The 25,178-nt window shown below is 46.6% G+C and overlaps 1 protein-coding gene across 2 annotated transcripts in view; it reads left to right on the top strand.

Annotated features, from left to right (window-relative positions):
- Positions 1–25,178, top strand: part of KSR2 (kinase suppressor of ras 2) — a 257,007-nt gene that overhangs the window by 70,866 nt on the left and 160,963 nt on the right. For both annotated transcript variants that reach the window (XM_048515057.1, XM_048515058.1), the window contains exon 4: positions 12,250–12,754. In XM_048515057.1, the coding sequence (XP_048371014.1) occupies positions 12,250–12,754 (505 nt within the window). The remainder of the gene's footprint in view (positions 1–12,249; positions 12,755–25,178) is intronic.

The following is a 25,178-nucleotide window of genomic DNA, read 5'->3' as shown; positions in this document are numbered from 1 at the left end:
GCGCATGCGGGAGTGCACAGGCTAATCTGAACTCCCCAGATAAGCCTCCACAGCTCAGGCGGCAGAGCTGGGAATCAAGCCCGGTTCCTCCAGGTTAGAGACACGAGCTCTGAACCTCCTACGCCACTGCTGCACAAACACATATGCCGTCCTTGGCAGTTGTGGAAACGTACCAGCAGTGATGGAAAATCAAGGAACCCCCCCCCCCCACCCCCAGCCCACTTCAGACTGAAGCTACTAATTCTGGCTTGGGGAGTTCCTGGAAATTTGGAGGTAGAACTTAGGAAAGGAGGGTTTGGGAGAAGAATGGGACCTCAATGATATATAATGTGCTGCGCCAGCTGCATTGGCTCCCAGTAGAGTTCCGAATCATCTTCAAGGTGTTGGTGCTGACCTTTAAGGCCTTGAGCACCTGGGATGCCTTCGATAATCTTAGGGACCCGCATGTAAGCCCCACATGTCCCCTATCACGGCCTCTTGGCTCTGCGGAGGCCAATCTACCTGGTGGATCCCTGGCCCCTACGGTAATCTGGCTGGCCTCCTCACGGGCCAGGGCTTTTAGCTCTACAAGCCTCCAGCCTGGTGGAACACTCCTCCCCACCAGCTGTCAGGGACCTGCGGGACCTTACTGAATTCACGCCAGGAGCCTGTACAGACAGAGATTGTTCCGCCAGGCCTTTACGGAGGATCCAGCCGTTGATGGTGCCCCTCCCCATGGCCTTTACATCAGTGCCTTTGCCATCACCGGGGTTTGCTGATCTTCCCCTGAAAGAGGTTTGGGGAAATGGATCACCAGTCGGACGCCATTGCATGTTAGTTTTAATCTTTCTACTAGTTTTTATTTTACTGCTGCTTTTAATGGTTTTAGTTATTTTACTTGTATACGTGCATTTTTATCTGTATATGCGCATTGTATTGTACACCGCCCAGAGCCCTACGGGGATGGGGCGGTATAATAAATCGAAAAAAATAAATAAATAATAAATATAATGTCGTAGAGCAGCGATGGCGAACCTTTTCGAGACCGGGTGCCCAAATGGCAACCCCAAACCCACTTATTTATCGCCAAGTGCCAACACGGCAATTCAACCTGAATACTGAGGTTTTAGTTTAGGAAAAAACGGTTGGCTCCAGGGTGCGCGTTACTCGGGAGTAAGCTTGGTGGTTGTCGGTGGCTTGGCTTTGAAGCAACCGTGCAACTCTTCCAACGGGTGAATTCACGACCCTAGGAGGGTTTACTCAGAAGCAAGCCTCATTGCCAACAACCGAGCTTACTCCCAGGTAAAGGATCGCACTTTAGTACTTCGCATGAAAATCAGTGGGGTTTAACAGTGCTTAACAGGGTTACCTACACTGCTTCCCCAAAATTAGGTCTTAGGTTAATGCTAATAATCGCGCCCAGTGGCCCAGGCCAGCCTAGATATGCGTATGTGGGGGGTGGGGACTCTGTTTGCATGTACCCACAGAGAGGACTCTGAGTGCCACCTCTGGCACCCGTGCCATAGGTTCGCCACCACTGTCATAGAGTCTATCCTCCAAAGCAGCTGTTTTCTCCAAGGAACCTAATCTCCATCATCTAGGGATCAGTTGTCATTCCAGGAGAACTCCAGACCTCACCTGGAGCTTGGCAACCCTATTTTGGACATAGAAGTTGGAAAAATGACCCAGGGTGTGGAAGACAACAGGACAAGTTGCATCGACTGTTCTGTGCATATGCTGTGAATGCAACGCAGTAACACAGAAACTGGTATTGAGTGCCAGGTTTGGCAATTTTTTTAAGGCTAGCTTTCTTCCTTTCTTTGAAAACAAACTTCTAGCCCTGGTTAGCGAGCTCTGCGGCACGTTGTTCTTGGGGGATGAGAGGGGATGTGCGAAGTTCTAGAGCATTTGAGCCAAAGCGGCCGTGGCCTCTTTAAAACATGGCATTTCTTTTAGAGTCTCTGCCGCATGAGATGAAAGGTCCAAGATTGATAAATGAGGATAAGGCACAATGTCAGTGTCAGTTTAATGAGTCATTCATTAGAGCCATCCTGTTTCTGTGGTGTCCGTCGACCTCCTCCCAATAACCAGGCATAGGGTGGCAGAAAGCAGGCCTATTGCATCAGAGTACAAACTGGGGTTCTGCCAGATCTAACATTCACATGAGTAGTCTATATGCCCGGCTAAACAACCCCCTTCCCTAGCGCTCATTCCCAAAAGTGTCCGCAGGCTGTGCAGCTCTCTCCGATGTCAGAATCCCAATAAGGAGCAGGTGTTGTCTGTCTGGCTAGGCTGTGAAGACCCATTGCTTCTAATCTCTAAATAAAGTACAAATCACAAGCAAGGGAGCCTTTAGTCCCACAGTCTACGGACTTCCCTGGATGGGGATGGCAACTTCAGCCTCGGCAGAATAAGTCCTTCCCTGGAAAACATGTAGCCTGTCCTTGAGTGGACTAGATAACATGATGAGTCTTTACTGTCATGCAGTTGTATGCCAGACAGTTCCTGTTACTGGAACCTTACAGCATTTCCAGAGATGCCTCACAAAGCCAAGGACCAACTCACTGCAGATCAAAAAGAAGAAGAGTTTGGATTCATAGCAGCAGTGGCATAGGAGGTTAAGAGCTCGTGTACCTAATCTGGAGGAACCGGGTTTGATTCCCCGCTCTGCCGCCTGAGCTGTGGAGGCTTATCTTGGGCTAGTCACAGCTTCTCGGAGCTCTCTCAGCCCCACCTACCTCACAGGGTGTTTGTTGTGAGGTGGGAAGGGCAAGGAGATTGTCAGCCCCTTTGAGTCTCCTGCAGGAGAGAAAGGGGGGATATAAATCCAAACTCCTCCTCCTCCTCCTCCTCCTCCTCCTCCTCCTCTTCCTCTCCTGTAAGAAGACTCAAGGTGGCTTTCAAGCAACTTTCCCTTCCTCTCCTCACAACAGACACCTTGTGAGGTAGGTGGGGCTGAGAGAGTCCTGAGAGAACTATGACTAGCCCGGGGTCACCCAGCAGGAAACACATCTGGTTCACCAGATAAGCGTCTGCCACTCATGTGGAGGAGTGGGGAATCAAACCGGTTCTCCGGATTAGAATCCACCTTCTCTTAACCACTACACGACGCTGACTACACCTGCCATTTTCCCCTGATGCTCTCATATATGGATTTCGGGAGCTGGCCGCGTATATCCTATTGAAGAGGCATTATCCACTGCATAAGAGTGACAAATGGAACCCCATTCATCTTCTGCACGCCTTCCCTCCATCAACAGAGATAATGGAATTTTCCACCCATTGCTGGGCATTTATCTGACAATTACATTCACAAGCTAAACTTGATTAATTGCCCGGGTGCTTTTATTGCAGTTCATTTCCCTTGTTTATATGGTTTGTATTAATCACAATTTTTAAGCGGATCGGAGCAGTCATTGCCCAAAAACTTTCCCTTCTGCCAACACAGGCAGTGTGCGGGGATAAAGTACCAACCACCCCCTGTCAGGTGATTTTTGCAGAGGAGACCAACCTGGTAACAGAGGAAGGAGATCTTCAGCATCCTCCTGCCACCCATAAACCTTCAATGCTTCGAGGGCAGCCGGAGGGCCTTTTCCACTAGAGAAACCCTCCCCCCAAGCGAAAGGGAAGCTGGATGAACCTCCGCGGGAAAAAGGATGAACGCGGCAGACACGAGGACAGGTGACCTGTTGACAACCTTCCCCTTGCCAGGCTCACAGACGTCTGTCACAGGGGCAGCCATGGAAAACTCATCTGCCAGGCAGACATCCTGAGGAAGTGACGGCGTGGCGACACGAGTGACCTTTTATCTGTGACACAGAACCACCACGCCTCTGAACCCGGCGCGGAGTCAAAAGAAGTCCCTCTTTCCCATTATTCAGTAGTCTGTTCCCTGGCTCCTGTCTCGCTTGTCCATTTTCACAAGCAGATACACATAATTAGCAAAAAAATTAAAAAGGGACGGTGCCCCATCAACTCCCTGCTGTTACAGCCGTTCTTCAGGCTTAATGAATCTTACACTCAATGAACCTTCCTGGATTATTTCTTTTTCTCCCTTTTTTGCATGAGAATTCAAAGTTGAAATTCTGTGGACACACAGAGGGTTTCCCAGAAGGAAGTCCTTGTGTTGCAGTGTTATATTTTATTTTTTAAAATATATTTCGTTGGTTTCATGGAATCATAGAGTTGGAAGAGACCCCAAGGACCACCAAATCCAACCCCCTGAAATGCAGGAACACACAATCCATTGGTTTTGAATGCCGCCTTTCCCCTCATGGGCCCCTTCTGCACATGCAGAATAATGCACTTTCAATGCACTTTCAATCCACTTTGCAGCTGGATTTTACTGTACAGATTAGCAAAATCCACTTGCAAACCATTGTGAAAGTGGATTGAAGGAACGTGTCTACGTCTGAGAAGGGATCCTTAAAACTCAAAATTAACTTCCAGCCTGGCTATCCTAACCAAGAACAGTGAGTTTAAAATAACATTTAAATGACATTTAAAATCTACTCACAACTCAATGTCGGCAGTTATTTAAAAGGACGCTATTAAACCACTGAAGGAAAGAGGGTGGAATAAGATGGAGGAGGGGGAGGCCAAGATGGGAAAACTAATAGCTGCCTGAACGGCTTATAGAACGGCTCCGTCTTACAGGCCCAGGAGAGTTGCCTGTACCTAAACACTACTGCTGAATTGCCTTTACCTAAGCTCTGCTGTTGTATTTCTGAAAAGCACGCTTCCTTCTCTCCTGCAAGCACACTTCTTCTGAGGAAAGAACAGTATTATTTGAGAGCTCAAGGCATGGTCTTTGGGTTGTGCCTAGGGCAGGGGTAGGGAACCTGCGGCTCTCCAGATGTTCAGGAACTACAATTCCCATCAGCCTCTGTCAGCATGGCCAATTGGCCATGCTGGTGAAGAACTGATAGAACATGGACCCTGAACATCTGGAAAGAGCCATGGGATTCTAACTTCTCCAGTACTCCCTACAGGTGGGTCTGGAGATTATTGTTGGAATTACAAATGGTCTCCAGATGATAGAAGTCAGTTGCCCCTGGAGCAGAGGTCCCTGACATCGGGCTCATTGCTGCCACGGCATCTTCTGACACATTTTCTGGTGCCTGCCAAGTGAGCAAGTGAGCAGGTAGAAAGTGAGCAGGGCCAGGCAGAGCCATTGAAAATCTGATCAACTATTCAGAGGCCCCTTCCGCACATGCAAAATAATGCATTTTCAAACCACTTTCACAACTGTTTGCAAGTGGATTTTTGCCATTCCATACAGGCTTCAAAAAAGAGCACTGAAAGCGGTTTGGAAGTGTATTATCCTGCATGTGCGGAATGAGCCAGAGTTGCTTCCGCTTCCACTACAGGACAAGAACCTTTACTGTGTGTGTATGCAAGAAAACATCTTTTTAAAAAATATATATATTTTATTTCAAAAGACATCCTATTAAACAGAGTTTCTGCCTGGTGTCTTAAAGAGTTCCTTAAAGCTATGCATAACTCTACCCCCTCAGGTGGCCGGTTGTAGTTCTGCCCACTGTTTTGGGACAGAATCCCAAAGTGGCTTGAAAAGGCTGGGGACCCCCCCCCCCCCCGCCCCGCTCTGGAGAAAATGGCTGCTTTGGAAGGTGGATGCTATAATGCTATACCCTGCTGTGGTCTCTCCCCTCCCTGCACCCCACCTTCCCAGTGTAGTGGTTAAGAGTACTGGGTCTGATCTGGAGTAGTGGGTTCAAGTCTCCCTCTTCCACATGAAGCCTGCTGGATGACCTTGGGCCAGTCACGGTTCTCTCAGGACTCAGTCCTCACAGAGGCAGGCAACGGCAAAACATCTCTGAACTTCTCTTGTCTTGAAGACCCTATGGAGTTGTCATTAGTCAACTGTGACTTGACAGCACTGTCCACCACCAGTAATCGTGCTGTTACATAGGTGTGGCTGGTTATACGCATGTGCTCTTGAGGAAGGCCAGCAGAGGCTAACATTTCTTCTCTGGTCTGAAGGGTGGATGTTGTGTATCGGTAGCAACGAGCTGCAACTGTTGCCGAAACTTTTGCTTGCTTTAAAATACCAAGTTACCATAGTAACATTTTGTGTTGTTGTGGAGGAGGAAAGTGAGAACACTGAGTGTAGTCACTGTTTGTTTGTTTTTTTAAAAAAATATTCAGAAGTTGTGTTTCTCCTCCGAACACTTGCCTACGAAAGGGCCCCAGTGAAATTTCAGGGAGTGCTTGATGTGAAATTGAGCTACTATAGGAATACTCTCAGTTGCTCTTCAGAGTACTCTGAGGGCCCAGCCAGATGACCGGAAATTGTGCTGGAGGAGGGGGAAACACATCTCTGCACTGGAAATAACTCCCAGGATTGATTTTTGGCATCTTCAGTTTAAGAAGAAGAGTTTGGATTTATACCCCACCTTTCTCTCCTGTATGGAGGTGGCTTACACACTCCTTTCCTTTCCTCTCCCCACAACACCTTGTGAGGTAGGTGGGGCTGAGAGAGTTCCGAGAGAACTGTGACTAGCCCAAGGTCACCCAGCAGGAATGTAGGAGTGGAAAAACAAATCTAGGGCCCTTTCTGCATGGGCCAAATACCCAGTGATTCAGGGACACTAAGAGAAACTGGCATCATCCCTGGGGGGGACCGTTCACATGGCAACTCCCAAAGCGGTGCCAAGCGCTGTTTCCAAACCTAAGCTCCCGGGCCGAGGTTTTTTCAAAGCTGGCGGCTTCCAATACTTCACCGTCGCGAATGGCAGGCGGCTGGAAGAGCACCATTCCCCCTGCCCCAGCGCCTTACCGTCCTGCCAGCCTTCCGGCGTGTCGCTGAGAGTCAGGGGTCATGCCCCACCCTGCCCTTTCTGAGCTCCCAGAAAGCTTTGTTAGCGCGGGGGTGGGGGAAGCGTGTCCCCTAGCCTGGGTGATGCACCCCGGAGGAAGCCAGAGGACGGTGCAAAAGGCCGAATTGGCGGCGAAGCCTGCGTGAAGCTCGCCATCCTCCCGCCCTACCCGGGACCGTTAGATGCGGAGAACAGGTCCAGTAGTCGTCGGCGTCAGCTTGGCGTGAAACAGCATGGCCCGTGGGGAAATGGCCTAGATTCACCACATAAAGGGTCTGCCCACTGCGTGGAAAAAAGTGGGGAATTGAACGTGGTTCTCCAGATTAGTGTCCACCTGCTTTTTAAGCACAGTACATAGTAGCACTAGGAAAGGATTCTACCTGAGACTTTGCAGAATCTTTGCCTTTCACTGCACTAACCTGGAAGGATTCTTGCGCTGACTTGGTACATGGCTCCTTCATATGGGATGCTCACAGGCCCTAACCCATGCTTGCAGTGCTGTATACCAGATTGCCATATAACAGAAGGGGATGAGTGTAGCTTCACCCTGGGATAACAGCTTTTATTAAAAGTATTTCTTGAGAGGGATGATGAGCTGCAGTTTGGAAGAGAAGGAGTGACTGTGTGGGATATTCATCACCACACTCTCCTGCCAGAGCGGTTAGAGTGTCAGAAGAGGATCTGGGAGGCAGAGGTTCAAATCCACGTTTGACTAAATCAGATCAATTCCTTTTGGTCTAGTTAGTAAGACCCTTTAAAGAAGAAAATAACGAATTAGTCTTGGATGGTGTAACGGGACTGGTGGTATGAGGCAGCCTTCTGTTGTTGTTTCCTTTTATATGTTTAAAAGTTCTCATGTATTTTTATTGTAGATACTATGAGCTCCTGAAGATGCAACGAAGCCAGATATATACAGGAAATGGGCTAGAAACACCTTGGGTTTTCAGTATCATACTAGAGACAATTTGTACAGTTGGAATTGTCTAATGCCTGATTAGGGAAGCTGTATGCTTGTTTGATTATTGTGACTAAGCTTTAATATGTGAATGCATCTGACATAAATCAATGACTTTTTTGAAGCCAGGATAAGCTTTTTGAATAGCTCTGTTGTTACCTGTGTAAATACATTATTACAAAGTTAACGGGAAAGAAATTAAGTCTGTTCTGACTGCTAGCTTTCATCACTGCACATGTACGGATTACAATTCCCTTTTGTGTGAGCATACATCCCTTTCAGGTTGGCTGTTGCCATTCAAAACTAGGCAGGCGAGATAAAAAAAGGCCAGGAGTCTTATTAGATTGATATCTGCAATATTCGCTCTAAACTGTACCCATCTGTATTTCAGTGGGGGTGGCCTTGCATTTGCGGGAGTTGTTTTGGCATTTCAAAGGTATGGTTTGAAGCACTCTGAAAATGTGCCCAGATTAAGGTTAAGAATAAGAGACTGTGGCCGGGATAAAATCTAGATACATCCCGGCTCAGGGCACTGTGGCAAACCACTACAATGCACCACCCAGTCTTTGAAAAGTCTCATGGATGCTTTTGTGTGAGCCGGCGTCAGTTTTAAAATGGGCTTCCCAAACTCTACTTGGATATTTTTTTTGGGCATAGCCTTAGCACCAGAATGGCCTTGAGTTATTTTTTCTCAGAGCAGCTCATCAATCCATATGGTGACACAAGCCATCAAAATAAATAGCAAATAAATGAATTCAGGGAAAATGGCAAGGACATGCCTCGAGTCTGGGCCGAGGGGCATAATGGAGCCAGATTGGGCTCGGATGCTGCTGAGGGTTTTCTTGGGTGCACGTTCGGCTACTTCCTTCTCAACCGTTCTACACCTGTGCTTAGGAACATCGATCATCATTAATTACGGTGTGGAATAGTGACAATCACTGTTGCCCGGGAAGACATTTTCCCTCGGTAATCACATTTTGCTGACCCAAAACTGTGTCAGTCTCAGTTGTCATGTAAACCTCTTTGTGGGATATATTTGAATGTGCACTGTTGTTGCCTGACCAGTTGGGCCCAGGAGGCTCCATCTTATTGTTTGATGTTGTGTAGCTCTGGAGAGGCATAGTCCTGAGTATTGTGGTTCACGGTTTGGATGTGGAGTTCCAGCCCATTTTTCTCCAAACTTTGGGCGCTTCGTGCCTGTTAGAAGCGACAGTTGGATCAAGTAGATCAGTGACGTGTCTCAATAATGACCTTCTCATACCAAAGGTCTTCTCATGGTTCAGATGTGGCATTTCAGCCCATTTTTTTCTCCGTACAACTTCATTTTTTAATCCTCTTTCTGTGTTTTCCTGGTTATTTCTTTGTGCTTTCGCAGAGGTGGTTTTGCGTAAGACAAGCAGAAATGGCAAAGGAAAAACATGGCAGAATCAGGAAAGCGGTGGAAAAGCGAGGAAGCTGCAGGAAGCTCTAGAGAATTCGTTACAGTCCGATTCTCAAATTGTGGGAAACCGAAGGCAAATTGTGGGAAACTGAAGGCACCTTTATTTTGTTTATCAGCCAAATCTCCAAATCCACCTGAAAGACAGGCCTGGCGGACAAAGAGCCATAAGAAACCCACTGTGAGCTAGGGTTCCCAGCTATGGCTTGGGAAATTCAATGTGATTTTGGGTTGGACCCTGGGGTGCCAGGGTTTAGAGACGGAGAGGGATCTCAGTGGGGTGTATGCCACATAGTTCACCTTCCAGACCAGAGGAATTTTTTCAGAGGAATTGATCTCTGTAGTCTGGAGATCAGTTGTTAATTCCAAGAGCTCTCCAGGCCTCACCTGGAGGTTGGCAACCCTACTGTGAGCAGCGAGCCACAGTAGAAATACTTCTTTGTTGATGTACAAATGATCCAGCCTTTCTGTGATGGAAATGAAATTTACTGGGGTCTTTTGGGGCAATGTTGGCTAGGGAGAGGGGGAGTCTCAGAGGGCTTAACTCTGAATCTGCCCTTCGGAACAAATTTACGACGAATTTTTGGCAGATTCTTCCTTGCAGGTTTACCTCTTTTCCCTCAAAGAGGAGCTGCAGAGACATTAAAGTCTCTATTCCCCTCACCCTAGCCAGCCTCAAAAGGAGCCACAAGTTCCTTTCTAGCCTTTGCAATTTACCTTCCCAGTCTTCATTTGAGACTCCCTCCTACCGCATTTCCTGGCTTGAGACAAAAGAACTTTGTATGTCAGTCATTCTGACAACTTGCTGCTACCCATCTTCCTGTCCCTCTCATGATTTTTCACCCTCTCTAGAGAGAACAATTCAAAAGATGCTTTCCCCTCATCCCCCTTCCCGAATATTAAAAACCCCTCTTTCAGTCAGCTCCTCTCCCTTTCGTTCCTGTCGCTTCTTCCTCTTTTCTTCTTCCTTCTCGAGAGCCTGAAATAAATTGATTTCCTTGAAAAGGATGCGGAGATAACAGGGCTATCAATTAATAACTCAAAATGGCACAGAAAGGAGGAGCCAGGGTGGTTACTGATTTCTTTTCAGCATTCAGATTTTTTTTTTACCCTTTTTTGATCAAAAGTGCTGGGGTGGGGATCTCGGGTCCTCTAGGCTGAGGAGTTGTGTTTCTGCTGTTGAATAGTTCTTTCAGTAATTAAGTGCAGCTTCCTATGGCCTTTCCTGCCTACACAGAAGTCTGGCTGTCCATGTGTGTGTATAAAAAAGGGGGATGGGCAGTGGTGGGATCCAAAAATTTTAATAACTGGTTCCGATGGTGGTGGGATTCAAACAGTGGCTTGCCCTTTCTGCACTTCCTCCAAATAGTCCCTATTGGGCAGGAGGTTGCTTTGAAGTAACCCCTTTCCTCGAGGCACTCTCAGAAAAAATTAGTAACCACTTCTAGAGAAGTGGTGAGAACTGGTTGGATCCCACCTCTGGGGATGGGGTACAATTAGGGATCTACAAGTCGATCTAGTATCTTAATTGTAGGTTTTGGTTGGGAAGACTTACTATCGTCCCAAGCACAGTTATGCCCTTCTAAGTCAGCTGATTTCTATGAATTGAACTTTGAACTTTCTATGAAAGTTGAACAGTGGACAATGAAGAATGAGAGGAAGAAAGTTAACTCCTTTGAAACGTGGTGCTGGAGAAGAGCTTCATGTTGAAGAGCTATATCTGACACTATAGGAATAAGTTGCCGATTGCTGTCGTATGACTTGAAAACTTAGCCACGTAGCAGAGAGATAAAATATAATCTCATCAGAACTAAGGTGACCAGAAAGGCCTCACTGATGTTTCCGGGGCCCGTTCCTTTCCAGCCCTTCAGGGCTTGTGCTTGTGCTGATGTAATGTATGAAGAATCTATATTGAACAATCATACTGTTATTTTAATGGGCTTTTAATTGTGTATGTTGTATATTTATGTTGTTCACCTGTGGAGCCTTTGGGGGTAAAGAGTACGGTATATAAAACTCAATAATTAATAAATAAATCAAATGAGCAGTGACGTAGAGCAGGCAGAGCGAAGATGACGAAATAATACTGTGTCCAGGAGGACTAGGAGTTTTTTTTTATAGGACCTCCAGGGAATGCTTGTTTGAGACCATGGACTCAATGTCAAATCTAGAACTGGCCCGAAACAAACTTGGGGTCTCATAGCTTCCCCTAGTGCCTTGGTGGCAAACCTTTGGCACTCCAGATGTTATGGACTACAATTCCCATCAGCCCCTGCCAGCATGGCCAATTGGCCCGATGCTGGCGGTAGACATTAATGATCCAATTGTGGTCCATAATTACTAAGGATGCTCCTTCGCCCCTATGATGGATGCCCTAGTGGATGCTGGGAATTGTAATTTTATGAAGATGTTGAGAACTGTAGGGCAGAGACTGCTAGGTACTTCACTTAGTACAGTCATGGGGTATGTTGTGGGTTTTCTGGGCTGTATGGCTGTGGTGTGGTAGCTTTTTCTCCTAATGTTTCACCTGCATCTATGACTGACATCTTCAGTAAGATGAGTTTCTCTCAATGGTACAGTGTGGAGAGAAACATATCTTACAGTTGTGTGCTGTGTGGTTTCCGGGCTGTATGGCCGTGTTCTAGCAGCATTCTCTCCTGACGTTTCGCCTGCATCTGTGGCTGGCATCTTCAGAGGATCCTCTGAAGATGCCAGCCACAGAGGATCCTCTGATCCTCTGAAGATGCCAGCCACAGATGCAGGCGAAACGTCAGGAGAGAATGCTGCTAGAACATGGCCGTACAGCCCGGAAACCACACAGCACCCAAGTGATTCCGGCCGTGAAAGCCTTCGACAATATATCTTACAGTGACATATCTCTGAAGATGCCAGCCGTAGATGCAGCCTTTGACATTCATGTGGCTTGATGACCATTAAGCTGATTTAAAACCATGGTCCTCCTGCAACGCCTTTTATTTAGATGAGTTTTTAACCAGGTGCCACAGTCTGTTCCTTGACCACATTTTTTTTATTTACAGGAGGCAGCCTTTCCAAACAAGACTGGACCATCCAGTGGCCGCTGACTGAGACCAGCAAGGAGAACAACTCCGCGTGCCAATCAGAATCCATGCAGTGGATTCGAACTCACCTCTCCCCAAGCCCCAAAACTCAGTCCAAATGCATTCAGCATTACTGCCACCTGGGATTGTCTCACGGACCAGCGTACACCCATGTGGACAGGCTGACGGTGGAAGGCTTTCCGGGACTCTGCCCCCCTCTGGAATCGGGGCACCGGTCCTTGCCACCCTCCCCAAGGCAGCGGCATGTCGCCCATACACCACCACGTACCCCTAATATAGTCACTACCATGACTCCGCCTGGCACCCCGCCAATCAGGAGGAGAAACAAGGTGAAACCTCCGGGCACGCCGCCCCCCTCCTCCCGCAAACTGATTCATCTTTTCCCGGGCTTCACAGCATTGCATCGCAGCAAGTCCCATGAATTTCAGCTGGGCAATCGAGTGGACGAGGCTCACACGCCCAAGTAAGTAGACTGGAAAGTGTGTGGGGTGGGGAAGTTTCCAGTGTGTGGTCAGCTATGGTCATCAAGCAGCCATCTTTTGGCAACCCCGTCACTTAGGGTGACCCCTTCTGACATTGACTACAGCGTGGACATTTTCCATCCTGACTTATGTACTTTAGAATGGGCTTCCTGAAAAGGTGAAGGGGGGGGGGGCTCTTTGGAGATCTTCAGAGGAGGTACTGCAAGGCCTGCCTGTTTGCCAGGACTTCCTTCCTTCCTTCCTTCCTTCCTTCCTTCCTTCCTTCCTTCCTTCCTTCCTTCCTTCCTTCCTTCCTTCCTTCCTTCCTTCCTTCCTTCCTTCCTTCCTTCCTTCCTTCCTTCCTTCCTTCCTTCCTTCCTTCCTTCCTTCCTTCCTTCCTTCCTTCCTTCCTTCCTTCACCCTTCCTTCTCCCCACTGGGGGCCCAAACCACCTTTCAATGTTGTTCTCTCCTCCATTTTGTCCTCACAGCAAGAAGACTGACTTGGCAGTCATCTTTTAAACGGGGAAAGGGCAAGAGATTTGGAATTATTTTTGCTTTCAAACTGAAAATGTTTTCAACTGTTCTTGAAAGCTGCCTTGAACCACAAGGAAAGGTTGGGATAGAAGCGTTTTAATAAAAAATATTTAAAAGAGAAAAGATAAACACCATGAGCAATCTTCCTCCACCCCTTTACATGGTCTGTCCATTCACTTTGAACATATGAACCTACAATGTTCTTTTAAGGTACTGTACGAACTTTCTATTCTGCTGTGGGTGAGGAAAGAAGGTCGGATGACTGGAGTGGTCAAATTCATATCTGCGGTCATGAGAACTAGCAACTTGTTTCTCATTTTCTATGGAAAAAGCAGCCGAAGCAGACCTGGCTGTTGTGTTTTTGTAGGTCTGCTTCTCTGGAGAATAGCAGGATGTGTTCAGTTAGATTACAATTCATAGAAGTCGTAATTGTTTCAAAACAGCAGTAGCTACTATGGCAGAAAAGTAGCTAATTATTCAAGTCCACATGGTGTCAGGACCATGCCTGTCAGTGCTTAGATGTCTTGCTGTGTGGGAATTGCAAATGTTTTCCTGTAAATGCTTTCCTGTTTCCCTCTTCCCTTCCTGGCAACCTCCTGGCGCCAGCTCGTCTGCAAGAAAGTGTGAACGGTTCCCAGGTTCTTTGAAGCTCTGTAGTGCAAATGTTGTAGAAACTGTAAGGGACATTTGGTGTGGGGCGAAATGGGTGGGTTGAAGGATATAGTTCCTGGATCTGAGCTCTCTAGCTCAGATCCTGCTTTCTATTGTCGCTCTACACGTTGTAAGAAATAAACTGCTTTAGGACTTTCCAACGGTCTCTGTTATCTCCACGTTCAAGAGTCTGATACATGGCCTTTTTTCTCTAAACAAAGAGGTGTTTCGACATGGCTTGCTGCTAGTTTGCCTTGTTGATCACACCGATTTGTGATGGAACATGGAGCTGTAGTCTGGCCTGGCTTGTATTTATCAAATACTACTGAAGGAAAATGATGATGGAGAGAAAGGCGGGATATAAATTGAAACTCCTCCTCCTCCTCCTCCTCCTCCTCCTTTTCTTCTTCTTCTTCTTCTTCTTCTCCTTCTTCTTCTCCTTCTTCTTCTCCTCCTCCTCCTCCTCCTCCTCCTCCTCCTCTTCTTCTTCTTCTTCTTCTTCTTCTTCTTCTTCTTCTTCTTCTTCTTCTTCTTCTTCTTCTTCTTCTTCTTCTTCTTCTTCTTCTTCTTCTTCTTCTTCTTCTTCTTCTTCTTCTTCTTCTTCTTCTTCTTCTTCTTCTTCTTCTTCTTCTTCTTCTTCTTCTTCTTCTTCAACCAGGATGCTGGGCTAGGTGGTCTTTGGGTCTGATCCGGCAGCCGCTCCTGTTCGTATCTTCACAAGTACAGGCCAGTTCATGCTAGCTTTTCCCCCTTGAGAACATGGTCGCGTAGCTGAATTGGCTGGGCTTCACCATTCCTGTCTGAGGGTTCTTCTTCATAATGGCTGTTGCCTGTAAACTGTCCTTGCGCTGCTATTAATGGAGCGGTGCCTGAATTTGACACGGAGCCCTGAAATGCTTCATTATTATGACACTGGGATGATTATGTTTAAATAGGCTTTCTAATGGTCTATAGCTGGAACAATATTAGAAGGGATGATTGGAGAGGGGGCTTAGTTCACCTTCCTGTGGCTAAAGCTTTTAGGAGTCTAGCAGCAGAGCAGTGGGATGAGGTGAATGAGTAAGATGTGAGTGGCAGAGTGTTAATGGAAGGACTGTGTTTGTTCCTTCGAGTCTCTTCCTCTGGAAGGTAAGGCCACCTGTTTACAAAGTCTGAGGTTCGTTTTTCTTTCTGATTCCTTGGCATTCTATCCATTTCTTGCCCCTCTTCCGATTTCTTCTGCTTGGTTAAGATGAAGAAAAACTGCACCAGCAGGGGGAACTCATGCTCTGGAAAACTGTTTCCCCCGTTGGATTCCACAATGTCCAGGGTAGACAGTGCACGGGAAGAAACTTTCCAGCTTTTGTGTAACTCAGGACTCTTCATCACAGAGAATGGAAAGGACATTGCACATTTGTTATGGCTGCAGATGAAGTAGAGGTCTGTGATGAATCATGGGAGAGAGCTTGAGGAAGCTGTTCAATCCATACAGACCCCACCATCCTAGTAATGGATTTTGGTGGAGGAGAGCGCCATCCAGTCATAGCCGACTTATGTGACCTCATAGGGTTTTCAAGGCAAGAGACCCATTCCGCACATGCAGAATAATGCACTTTCAAACTGCTTTCAGTGCTCTTTGAAGCTGTGTGGAATAGCAAAATTCACTTGCAAACAGTTGTGAAAGTGGTTTGAAAATGCATTATTTTGCGTGTGCAGAAGGGGCTCAAGAGAGGTGGTTTGCTGTTGCCTGCCTTGGTGTCCCAACCCTGAACTTCCTTGGTGGTCTCCCATCCAAGTACCAACCAAGACTTATCTCTCTCTCTCTCCCTCCCTCCCTCCCTCCCTCTTTACCTACCTGCCTACTTATTTCCTGCCTGCCACTGAAGTCTCCCATCCTAATTCTCCTAAAACTACATAATCAACCATCCCCAAAATTGCCCCCCCCCCCATTTAAAAATCGTGCTGGGGCTGAACCAGTGGAGCCCAGGTACAATGACTGCAGGTTCCAAATAAAATGGAGGGTAGGGGGGAGTGGAGGGAGGCACCACGCAGATGGGATCACCCATATGCCTAAGTATGATCTCGGCTAGGTGCCTAAACTCTTGCAGAGTCAGTGCCTGCAGTGGACCTATGGGAGAAAAGCGTTCCAACATCATAGAGCAGGCCCTCCAGATGCCCTCCCTCAATTGAATTTCTAGAAACTTGCTATACCCCAAAACACCAAAATAGGGGACAGGTGCCAAAAAATGGCATATTTCCCTGATTCAGTGAGGGCAGTCAGAATGAATGATACAGCATTTGGCAGGAGAAGTTGTCGTGCTTTCACCACCTAGGAACGGTGCCTTTTAAGAAGAGCCCTGCTGAATGAGTTAACAGTCCACTCAGTCCAATGTCCTGTTTCCCACACTGGCCAATCAAATGCCCAGGAAACCCCCAGGGCACCCTTGTCTGGCTTGTTGTGGCGAGTGTCCTTTCCAACAGCACCGCTTCGCCATGTTGCTACAAAAGAAAGTAAAGATTGGGCCAGAGGGATACGGAGCTGCCGCACGCTCCCTCCGTGGCGTTTTCAGCCAGTCTGCCCTGCAGCCCTCCTCCCATCCCTCCCGGCGCCATTATCTAAGGACAGGGCCCAAGGCAATGGAGCGTTTGCCTTTCATTTCATGAACCAGTTTGTCTCTAATGAATGGAAGTGGCACTTTAGCCATTTGTGCGTGGTGATTGCCGTACACTGTGGTACACTGATAGGGTTGCCAGCTCATTAGGTCTAAATGTGGTGCCCCAAAGGAGGAAGGTTTCTTCATTTCTAATGAACTGTTCTGCATGGGAGAAAGGGACATATAGCTCTGCTCTCCCTTTCTGCTCTCACCCTTTCCTGCTCAGAACAAGGCAGCTTCAAGAGGTCATACGGATGCAGGAGGAAGGTAGGGGCTGAGTAGCAGAGTGCCTGTTTTGTATGCAGAAAGCCCTGGGTTCAATGCCTGACCTTTCCAGGTAAACAGTGTTTCGAGCACCAGGTTTTCAGAAAAGCCTGTCTCTTTCCGTGATGGAATGCACAGTGTTGAGCTAGATTAGCAAGTGATCTGACTGTTCAAAAAAAATGCCTTCATACCTGCTTTTAGTTCCTCAGCTCAAAAAAAATCCTTAGCAGGCGAAATATCTATATCTATATAAAATCGGGGTGCTGTGTGGTTTCTGGGCTGTATGGCTGTGTTCTAGTAGCATTCTCTCCCGATGTTTCACCTTCATCTGTGGCTGGCATCTTCAGAGGATCTGATAATAGGAAAGTGAGTTATTCCAGCCTTGAAAGCCTTTGACAGTACTATATAAAATTGCTTGCTATTGTTAATTCCCCCCTCCCCCCTTGTGAAGATTTGAAGGAGTTCTTTTGAAACGTGGAAGGATCCAGCCGGCATTTTCAAACAACGGGCTGCGCTTTTCACAAACTTAAATTGTACTGTTGAGCTTCCAAGTAATAATCTTAAACATCAACGGAACCTGCTACTTTCCTTCTGTGTCTTCTGAAAATATTTCAGTGGTATCCGGGTGTAGAAATGGTGGCAAAAATTAGGAGAATACAAATGCAATCCAATTTTAAGGAAAATTTGTTTGAGAGTTTCTCCTCTGTCGGCTCATTTTGCTCTAGTTTGGATGGACGATCGCTGCACAAGAAATCATTTCAAACACCCTCCCTCCCTACCAGATAGGGCTATGTCCTTATGCAACTGTTCATTTGTTTGACTTTTACCCCACTCATTCTCTCAAATGGTCAGCATAGGCTACACGATCTCATCATTTCTATTTTCATAACCATTGCAAGATTAAGCTTTGCTTAGAAGTATCAGGCTGAGAACCACTTGAATTTCATAGACTATTGACTGCACTGTCTGTCTGTCTGTCTGTCTGTCTGTCTGTCTGTATGTATGTATGTATATTCCTATGGCCATCTGCCCACTGAAGTCATACTTCATGACTTCATGATGAATCTCCTTGCCCAAATAAATCTGTTAGTCTTTAAGGGGCCCCAAGACTTCTTTTCTTTTGCTTTGAGGTAAGTCAGGTTGCAAGAGAGTGAGTTGCCAAATGGTTGTGGTGGGTTTTCCAGGCTGTGTGGCCGTGGCCTGGTAGATCTTGTTCCTAATGTTTCGCCTGCATCTGTGGCTGGCATCTTCAGAGGTGTATCACAGAGAGAAGTCTGTTACACACCTCTGAAAATGCCAGGCACAGATGCAGGCAAAACGTTAGGAACAAGATCTACCAGACCATGACCACACAGCCTGGAAAACCCACAACAACCAGTTGAAACTGGCCGTGAAAGCCTTCAACAATACATTGAGTTGCCAAAGTTACCCAGCTCATAACTACATAGAGGTCTGAACTGAAGTCTCCCCTGCCCTGAAGTCCCTTACCCTGACCGCTACAGAGAGCCAGCGTGGTATAGTGGTTAAGAGCAGGGGGATTCTACTCTGGAGAACTGGGTTTGATTCCCCACTCCTCCCCCTGAGTGGCAGAGGCTTATCTGGTGAACCAGATGCATTTCTGTACTCCTACATTCCTGCTGTGTGACCTTGGGCTAGTCACAGTTCTCTCCGAACTCTCCCAGCCCCACCTACCTCACAAGGTGTCTGTTGTGGGGAGAGGAAGGGAAAGGAGCTTGTAAGCCACCTTGAGTCTCCTTACAGGACGGTGGGATATAAATCCAAACTCTTCTTAAGAACATAAGAACATAAGAACATAAGAACAAGCCAGCTGGATCAGACCAGAGTCCATCTAGTCCAGCTCTCTGCTACTCGCAGTGGCCCACCAGGTGCCTTTGGGAGCTCACATGCAGGAGGTGAAAGCAATGGCCTTCTGCGGCTGTTGCTCCCGAGCACCTGGTCTGTTAAGGCATTTGCAATCTCGGATCAAAGAGGATCAAGATTGGTAGCCATAAATCGACTTCTCCATAAATCTGTCCAAGCCCCTTTTAAAGCTATCCAGGTTAGCGGCCATCACCACCTCCTGTGGCAGCATATTCCAAACACCAATCACACGTTGCGTGAAGAAGTGTTTCCTTTTATTAGTCCTAATTCTTCCCCCCAGCATTTTCAATGAATGCCCCCTGGTTCTAGTATTGTGAGATACTTCTTCATCCTTGTGGGGGACAGGAGAGACTCAATGTGAGAGGCAGTGGCCCAAAGTCACCCAGCAAGCTTCCTGGCAAAGCAGGGATTGGAACCTGGATCTTCCAGACCCTTCTCCAACTCTCTAACATCAGCCTAAGTAGCGCCACCATTTAATTAGATGCCAAATAATTGTTTGAAGTAGGGGGCCCTTACATCTTCCATCTCTGAAAATTTCCCTCTCTGTAATTAAACATTTCAGGTGAGCTCAAGTGAGCCTCCAAAAGCACCAACCGGGGTGGAAGGTAATCAAGCATTTCTGAGCCACTAATTGCAAGGCGGTGCCTTGAAGCTCCCCGACTCTGTTCCAACCCGCTAGACCTCTCTGCTTTCCGCTTCCAGTGGGACTCTCTCCCGCGCTCCAGGTCGGGCTTCCTTAATTTACAATTAGTGCGACGTGGGCCCTCCACAGCCACAGTTGGAAGAGGCGAATCCCCCGCAGACCACGGAGTTTATTAAGCTAAATTAATAGAGAGGAGCGAAAACAACTATCGGAGAGGACTCCAGCTCTCCAGCATCCGACTGAGGGCTTGATGCCTCTGTGCCGAGGGAGGAGGGGAAAAGGGGGTCTGGAAAGGACCCAGAAACTGTGTGGTAAAAGAGTAGAGGTTAATTTACTCTAATGGGGCTTAATGATTTTCAGGAGGCAGCCACCGAATCTTGCCTTCTAATCCCATTAGTGTTTCGGGATCATAATTAGCGCATTAAAAGGAGAGCGTTTTTCTGTTTTCCCGCAGAGCTATCCAGACACTGGCATTGCTGCTCTGTAGCCTGGTTTTGATGGTTAATGCTCCCTTTTGGGAACTGGGGAAGAATGGCTTTGAGATGGGGATTAAAGATAAGATGGTCCCTGGACTCCTCGTAGGGCACAGGATGTATGAAGAAAGAATAAAGAGGTTTTGAACGTGGACATGGCACCCTTTTCTCAGCAAGGTTCGCCTCTGGGTGGGTCTGTGACCAAGAGAATTTCCTATTCCCAGGTGACACACATTCTGGATGTAGCAGGCTAGCACTGGAAGAAATCCTCACGTGTCGTGCTTTCCCTGTTTGCTAGTTTTCTGTAGCATGGAATGAAGTTCAAAAAATATAGTCCCCCTCCTATAGTCTGAGATGGTGCAGTCCCTGCAGGCTCTGTTCATTGCAGACTGTAGATCAGTGGAAAGTAAAGAACTTGGAGGTAAGCATGGACTCATTGCCAGTTTGTAACTAGAGTGTCTGGGGCACACCATGAGTTTTACATCAAACTCAGTGCTAGTTTAATCTGAAGTATACGTCTGAATGGTTAATATCTCCATGCTGTCTAAGAGATGCAAGGGTCATTCCCCAGTCCACCCCAGGTAGGAGCTGTAGCTCCGTGGTAGAGCATCTGGTTTGCTGTCAAAGGTCCAAGATTCAATCCCAAGTATCTCTGTGCTAAAAGGGTCAGGTAGTAGAAGAGACCTTGGAGAGCCATTGCCAAGATAAGACTAGTCAGCCCTGGCCTTCTTCACACGACCACGGTTTATCTCAGTTCGGGGCAGCTTTCTGTGTGTCCAGTCATATTCTGTGGTCTTCATAATGTCGTGTAGTTGGGCTTCTATTCTCAGTGATGATGAAATTGGCAATCTCTAATCAGAAACAGCTAGGAGGCATTGAACTAATTTTGAGAAGGCCAGAATCCTTTAATTTTACTTCTATGAGTGTATAGGTGGGCGGGAGTGCTTCACGTCTGCTAGATCCTTCCTGCTCTGCTTTTTGTCCAGTTTGACGGTGTCTGACACTCTGACACTCAATATGACGCTATTTGTGCTGCAGAACAACTAGAAATAGGCCTCTGAATAAGGACGGTACCATTGATCTGTTGGGATTATTGGACTTGTGTGGGCTGAATGGCCCTTCATGATCAACATAGATAGCTATTTTTATTATACCGTCTCAGCTGGATTCTTTGGTTTACTTCTAAATGGCTAAGGGAGTCAACACGCACGAGGACTTTCCAATTAGTATCTGTGTTTCTGGCTTGCTGCTGATTGGTGATCACTAACTAAATGCCCATGAAATGCTTGAAAGGACCCAAGGAAGTCATAAGACACTTTTATATTGCCAGCCCTTCCTCATGTCTCATCTATTTCCAGATTACCATCCTGTTGGTAATTACAGGCTGGGGATTTCTTGAAGTCAGGGGAACTTTTCCGGGTGCAATGTTCCAAGCCCTAGTATTATGGCAACAGCTGGAATCGAGGCAATATAATTTGTTGTCGCAGGCTTCAGGCCATTCGCTTGAGTTCTGAGGAGCTGTTCCTCGGTCTTCATGAAGCAAGCAGTTGAAAATGTTTTATTTGACTCGTGGAAGGCATAGATTGAAGGGAATGGACTTGCCTCCATGTCAAGGTGGATATCGGAGTCATTACAGTAGCCCTCTGGAGTGATCCTTTAGTTCAGACATCACACATGCAAAAAATCATTTGAGAACAAGCTGCGAAGTTCTTGTGTTTGTGTGCCCCGTCTTTGCTCCTCCCTTTGTGTGTGGAGACTGAAGACCAACTGGTTTAGAATGTACAGGAGTGTGTTATGACATCTTATGTGTCTCAGTAAATTGTGGGGAAACAGTATCTCATATGCTGTTGAATTGTCCGTTTTTTGAGATAGATAGGAAGAAGCACATAATCCCCTTCCTGCATGGAAGTGAAGGTATTACAGATAAACAGAAGGTTATATATCTTTTAAACAGCCACAACTACAAGCTGTTGGAAGCGGTGGCTAATTTTTAAAATGGTGTTATTTTAACTCGTCAGAAGTTGTAAAGGCTGTTATTATCTTGCAATGTTAATATCAACTATTTATATGCCATTAAAGATATTAAAAAATTGTGGGGAAGGGGTTTTTGTTTTGCTTTCAGTCAGGATTTTACCGTAGTTTAGGATTCTTACCTGTAGGCAGGCATTCAAGGGGCAGTGGTTAAGGTGTTGGACTAGGACATGGGAAGCCCAGGTTTGAATCCCCGCTCCCACCATGGAAACTTGATGAGTAACCCTGAGCCAGTCACGCACTCTCAGCCCTGACCCTGGCAAGTATTTGGATGGGAGACCTCCAAGAAATACCGGAGTCATCACATGGAGGCAGGCAATGGCAAACTTTCCCCAAAGGCCTTGAAAACCTCCAGGGATGTCAGAAGTCGCCCGTGACTCGATGGCACAAAAGAAAAGAAAAAAGCAAGGAACAATATGTGCTGTTATGATGGATCCAACATGAATCTGGCTTCATTACCATTGTGCTGCTGGCAATTCTGATTTTTTAAAAATAACTTTCTTTAAGTAATTTCACATTCCAACTGAAAGTTTATAAGAGAAATTAGCAGAATGACAATTAAAGTAACCCACCACAGAATTTTAAATGGGGAATATGCTTTTTCTGTAAGGACTTTCCTAGTGAGCATCTCATAAGCTTTGTATATTTATTGCTTGTGCTTCAGAGCTTTATTTCTGAGATTTTTTTGGTATGGTCTGTCACCCTGATTGGCAGCACTTCTGCGCCACATAACGGTCTTGACTTCCCATCTATGAACAACTTGAACCCCTTATCAACAAAAGCTCAACATTAGATAACAGCAGAAGTTTTGCGAGCGATCTGGTGTGGGCTCGTTTCATGTAGCATTACTCTTCCTCAGAAATCTTCAGTGCTCTTGGAGTATCCTAGAGACATTCATTACATTCTATATTAACCAAAGAAAAGCTGTGAGCAAAAGTATTCATAAACACAACTCTCTACTAATGTACCTTAGGATTTTAAATTTTGTGCATGCTTTGGAATGGCTTCTGCAGTGGCGTAGGAGGTTAAGAGCTCGTGTATCTAATCTGGAGGAACCAGGTTTGATTCCCAGCTCCGCCGCCTGAGCTGTGGAGGCTTATCTGGGGAATTCAGATTAGCCTGGGCACTCCCACACATGCCAACTGGGTGACCTTGGGCTAGTCACAGCTTCTCGGAGCTCTCTCAGCCCCACCTACCTCACAGGGTGTTTGTTGTGAGGGGGGAAGGGCAAGGAGATTGTAAGCCCCTTTGAGTCTCCTACAAGAGAGAAAGGGGGGGGGATATAAATCCAAACTCCTCCTCCTCCTCCTCCTCCTCCTCTTCTTCTTCTTCTTCTTCTTCTTCTTCTTCTTCTTCTTCTTCTTCTTCTTCTTCTTCTTCTTCTTCTTCTTCTTCTTCCGCCTCCTCCTCCTCCTCCTCCTCCTCCCAGCAGCACTGTCCACACAGTAGGTTTGACAGTACTATGTTTCGATTATCCACAAGCTGTGACCCCTCATGCTCCACAGGTATGAATTAACGTTAATTGCCGCTGCAATGTTTCTACCAAGAGCTAGCAGAGGCTTTGGCAGGCTAGGAAACGTCCGTCACTTCCCGTAATGAGAAGTTGTTCCTCCTTTGGCCACTTAAAAAAAAAGGGTGGGGGGGAGGCATGATGGTGAATTTAGATGAGATTTACATCTCCATGGTGACCCGCAACGGAAATCTTGCACTGCCCACAGCTTGCTTGGAGCGCTTTATGCTTCATGCCCAGGCGGAAGCGGCTGGCACAGATAAGGCAGGTGGGAGCAATAGGCGCTGTCGGTGTGAAATGTTAAGTAGATCATTTTGGTGAAAGATTTAATGGTGCTCTTGCTAGGAGCTATTCTGTCAAAATGAAATACGGCTGGCCTTCACATCAAACAGCTGCACAGGCTGTAGACTGGGGCGGATGGCGAGCTTTAAGGTGGAATGCCGCTCTGTGGGAAAAATTCCTGCACGTAGAAAGCTAGAATGTCAGGGCTAGATTCCTCGTTTTTGCATCGGAAGTGTAACAATTCGAGGGTTTGTTGCCTCTGTGAGAACTTGGCTTTGTTCTTGCCTTGGCTTGCCTTGTTCTCGGAGCTGCAGTGAGGTTTGGACACTTATTTTATCCTGGTCTGGCAAAAATGCTGCACTGTTCGTTCCCACCTCAAGACAGCCATTTATTGGCATCTTTTAAACTTCACTGCTTCCCATTCAGTTCTCTGGTTCTTCTCAAGTGGCTGATGAACTGAGCTTACTTGAATTTGTGAACACGACAGGCAAGTTTCTGCTAATTGCCCTCAGTTCAAGGGTACAGATCAAATGCTGAAGTCTGTCGGATGAAGCTTTTTAAAAATTCTGGTTTGGGGGGGGGGGGCTGCACCCTGCCTTATTCCTTTTGCTTCTTCAAGTCTAACTTTTATATCATTCCTAGAAACCCTTACCTTCTTCTCTCCTTGCCTGTGTTTTTGGGATGGGGAGGGGGAAAAGTTTGGTTTGGTTGGTTAATGTTCCCTTCAAAGAATTCCTGAATTTTTCTAATCTGAGGTGTATTAAGAAGTTGTGCTTTGTGCTACAGAAAGGGAATAATAGATCAGTAAGACTTGCACCTTGAAATTCAGCCGTCCTAGGGAAGCTAGGACAAGCCACTGAATAAATAATTAACTGGCAAGCCTTTGATATGAAGAACCTCCGATTCCTGAGCCACAGGAGGAAATTTCTCTGCTTTTCAGCCTGGTCCCTAGGAATAAGAAGAAATGGATTAAGATCCAAGGGATGAGGAGCTGCTCCCCAGCCTGCCACATTATCAAATGTCTTGGTCCTCTTTCCCAAGTAGATCTGATGCATTAAGGATGCTGTACTGTTTCATTTCCAAATATTTTATCAGGCGCTATGTGTATGCTGTTTGCCACAGTGTTTAGTTCTAGCTTTTCAGTCATACCCTTTTTTACCTCTCTGTTGTCAGAACATGCACGCACGCTAATGAAATGCACTAGGGCAGTGGTGGCGAACCTTTGGCGCTCCAGATGTTATGAACTACAATTCCCATTATCCCCTGCCAGCATGGCAAATTGGCAGGGGCTGATGGGAATTGTAGTCCATAACACCTGGAGTGCCAAAAGTTCACCACCACGGCTCTAGGGAAAACCTGACTTTCACATTTATTCAATTGTTATATGATTACATCTATTACTTTATCTTCTGGTCACTGTTCTGTAAATGTTCGTGCATGTACTTGAGTGAACAAGTAAAATGCTATGGAAAAACAGTCTTGATTGGAGCATCAGAGGCAAAGCGGTTAAGAGCAGGTGCAC

The sequence above is a fragment of the Sphaerodactylus townsendi genome, linkage group LG13, assembly GCF_021028975.2.
Source record: "Sphaerodactylus townsendi isolate TG3544 linkage group LG13, MPM_Stown_v2.3, whole genome shotgun sequence".
Classification (NCBI taxonomy): Eukaryota; Metazoa; Chordata; class Lepidosauria; order Squamata; family Sphaerodactylidae; genus Sphaerodactylus; species Sphaerodactylus townsendi.
The sequence above is the reverse complement of the archived record's forward strand: the minus strand, read 5'-3'. Positions and strand labels throughout refer to the sequence as shown.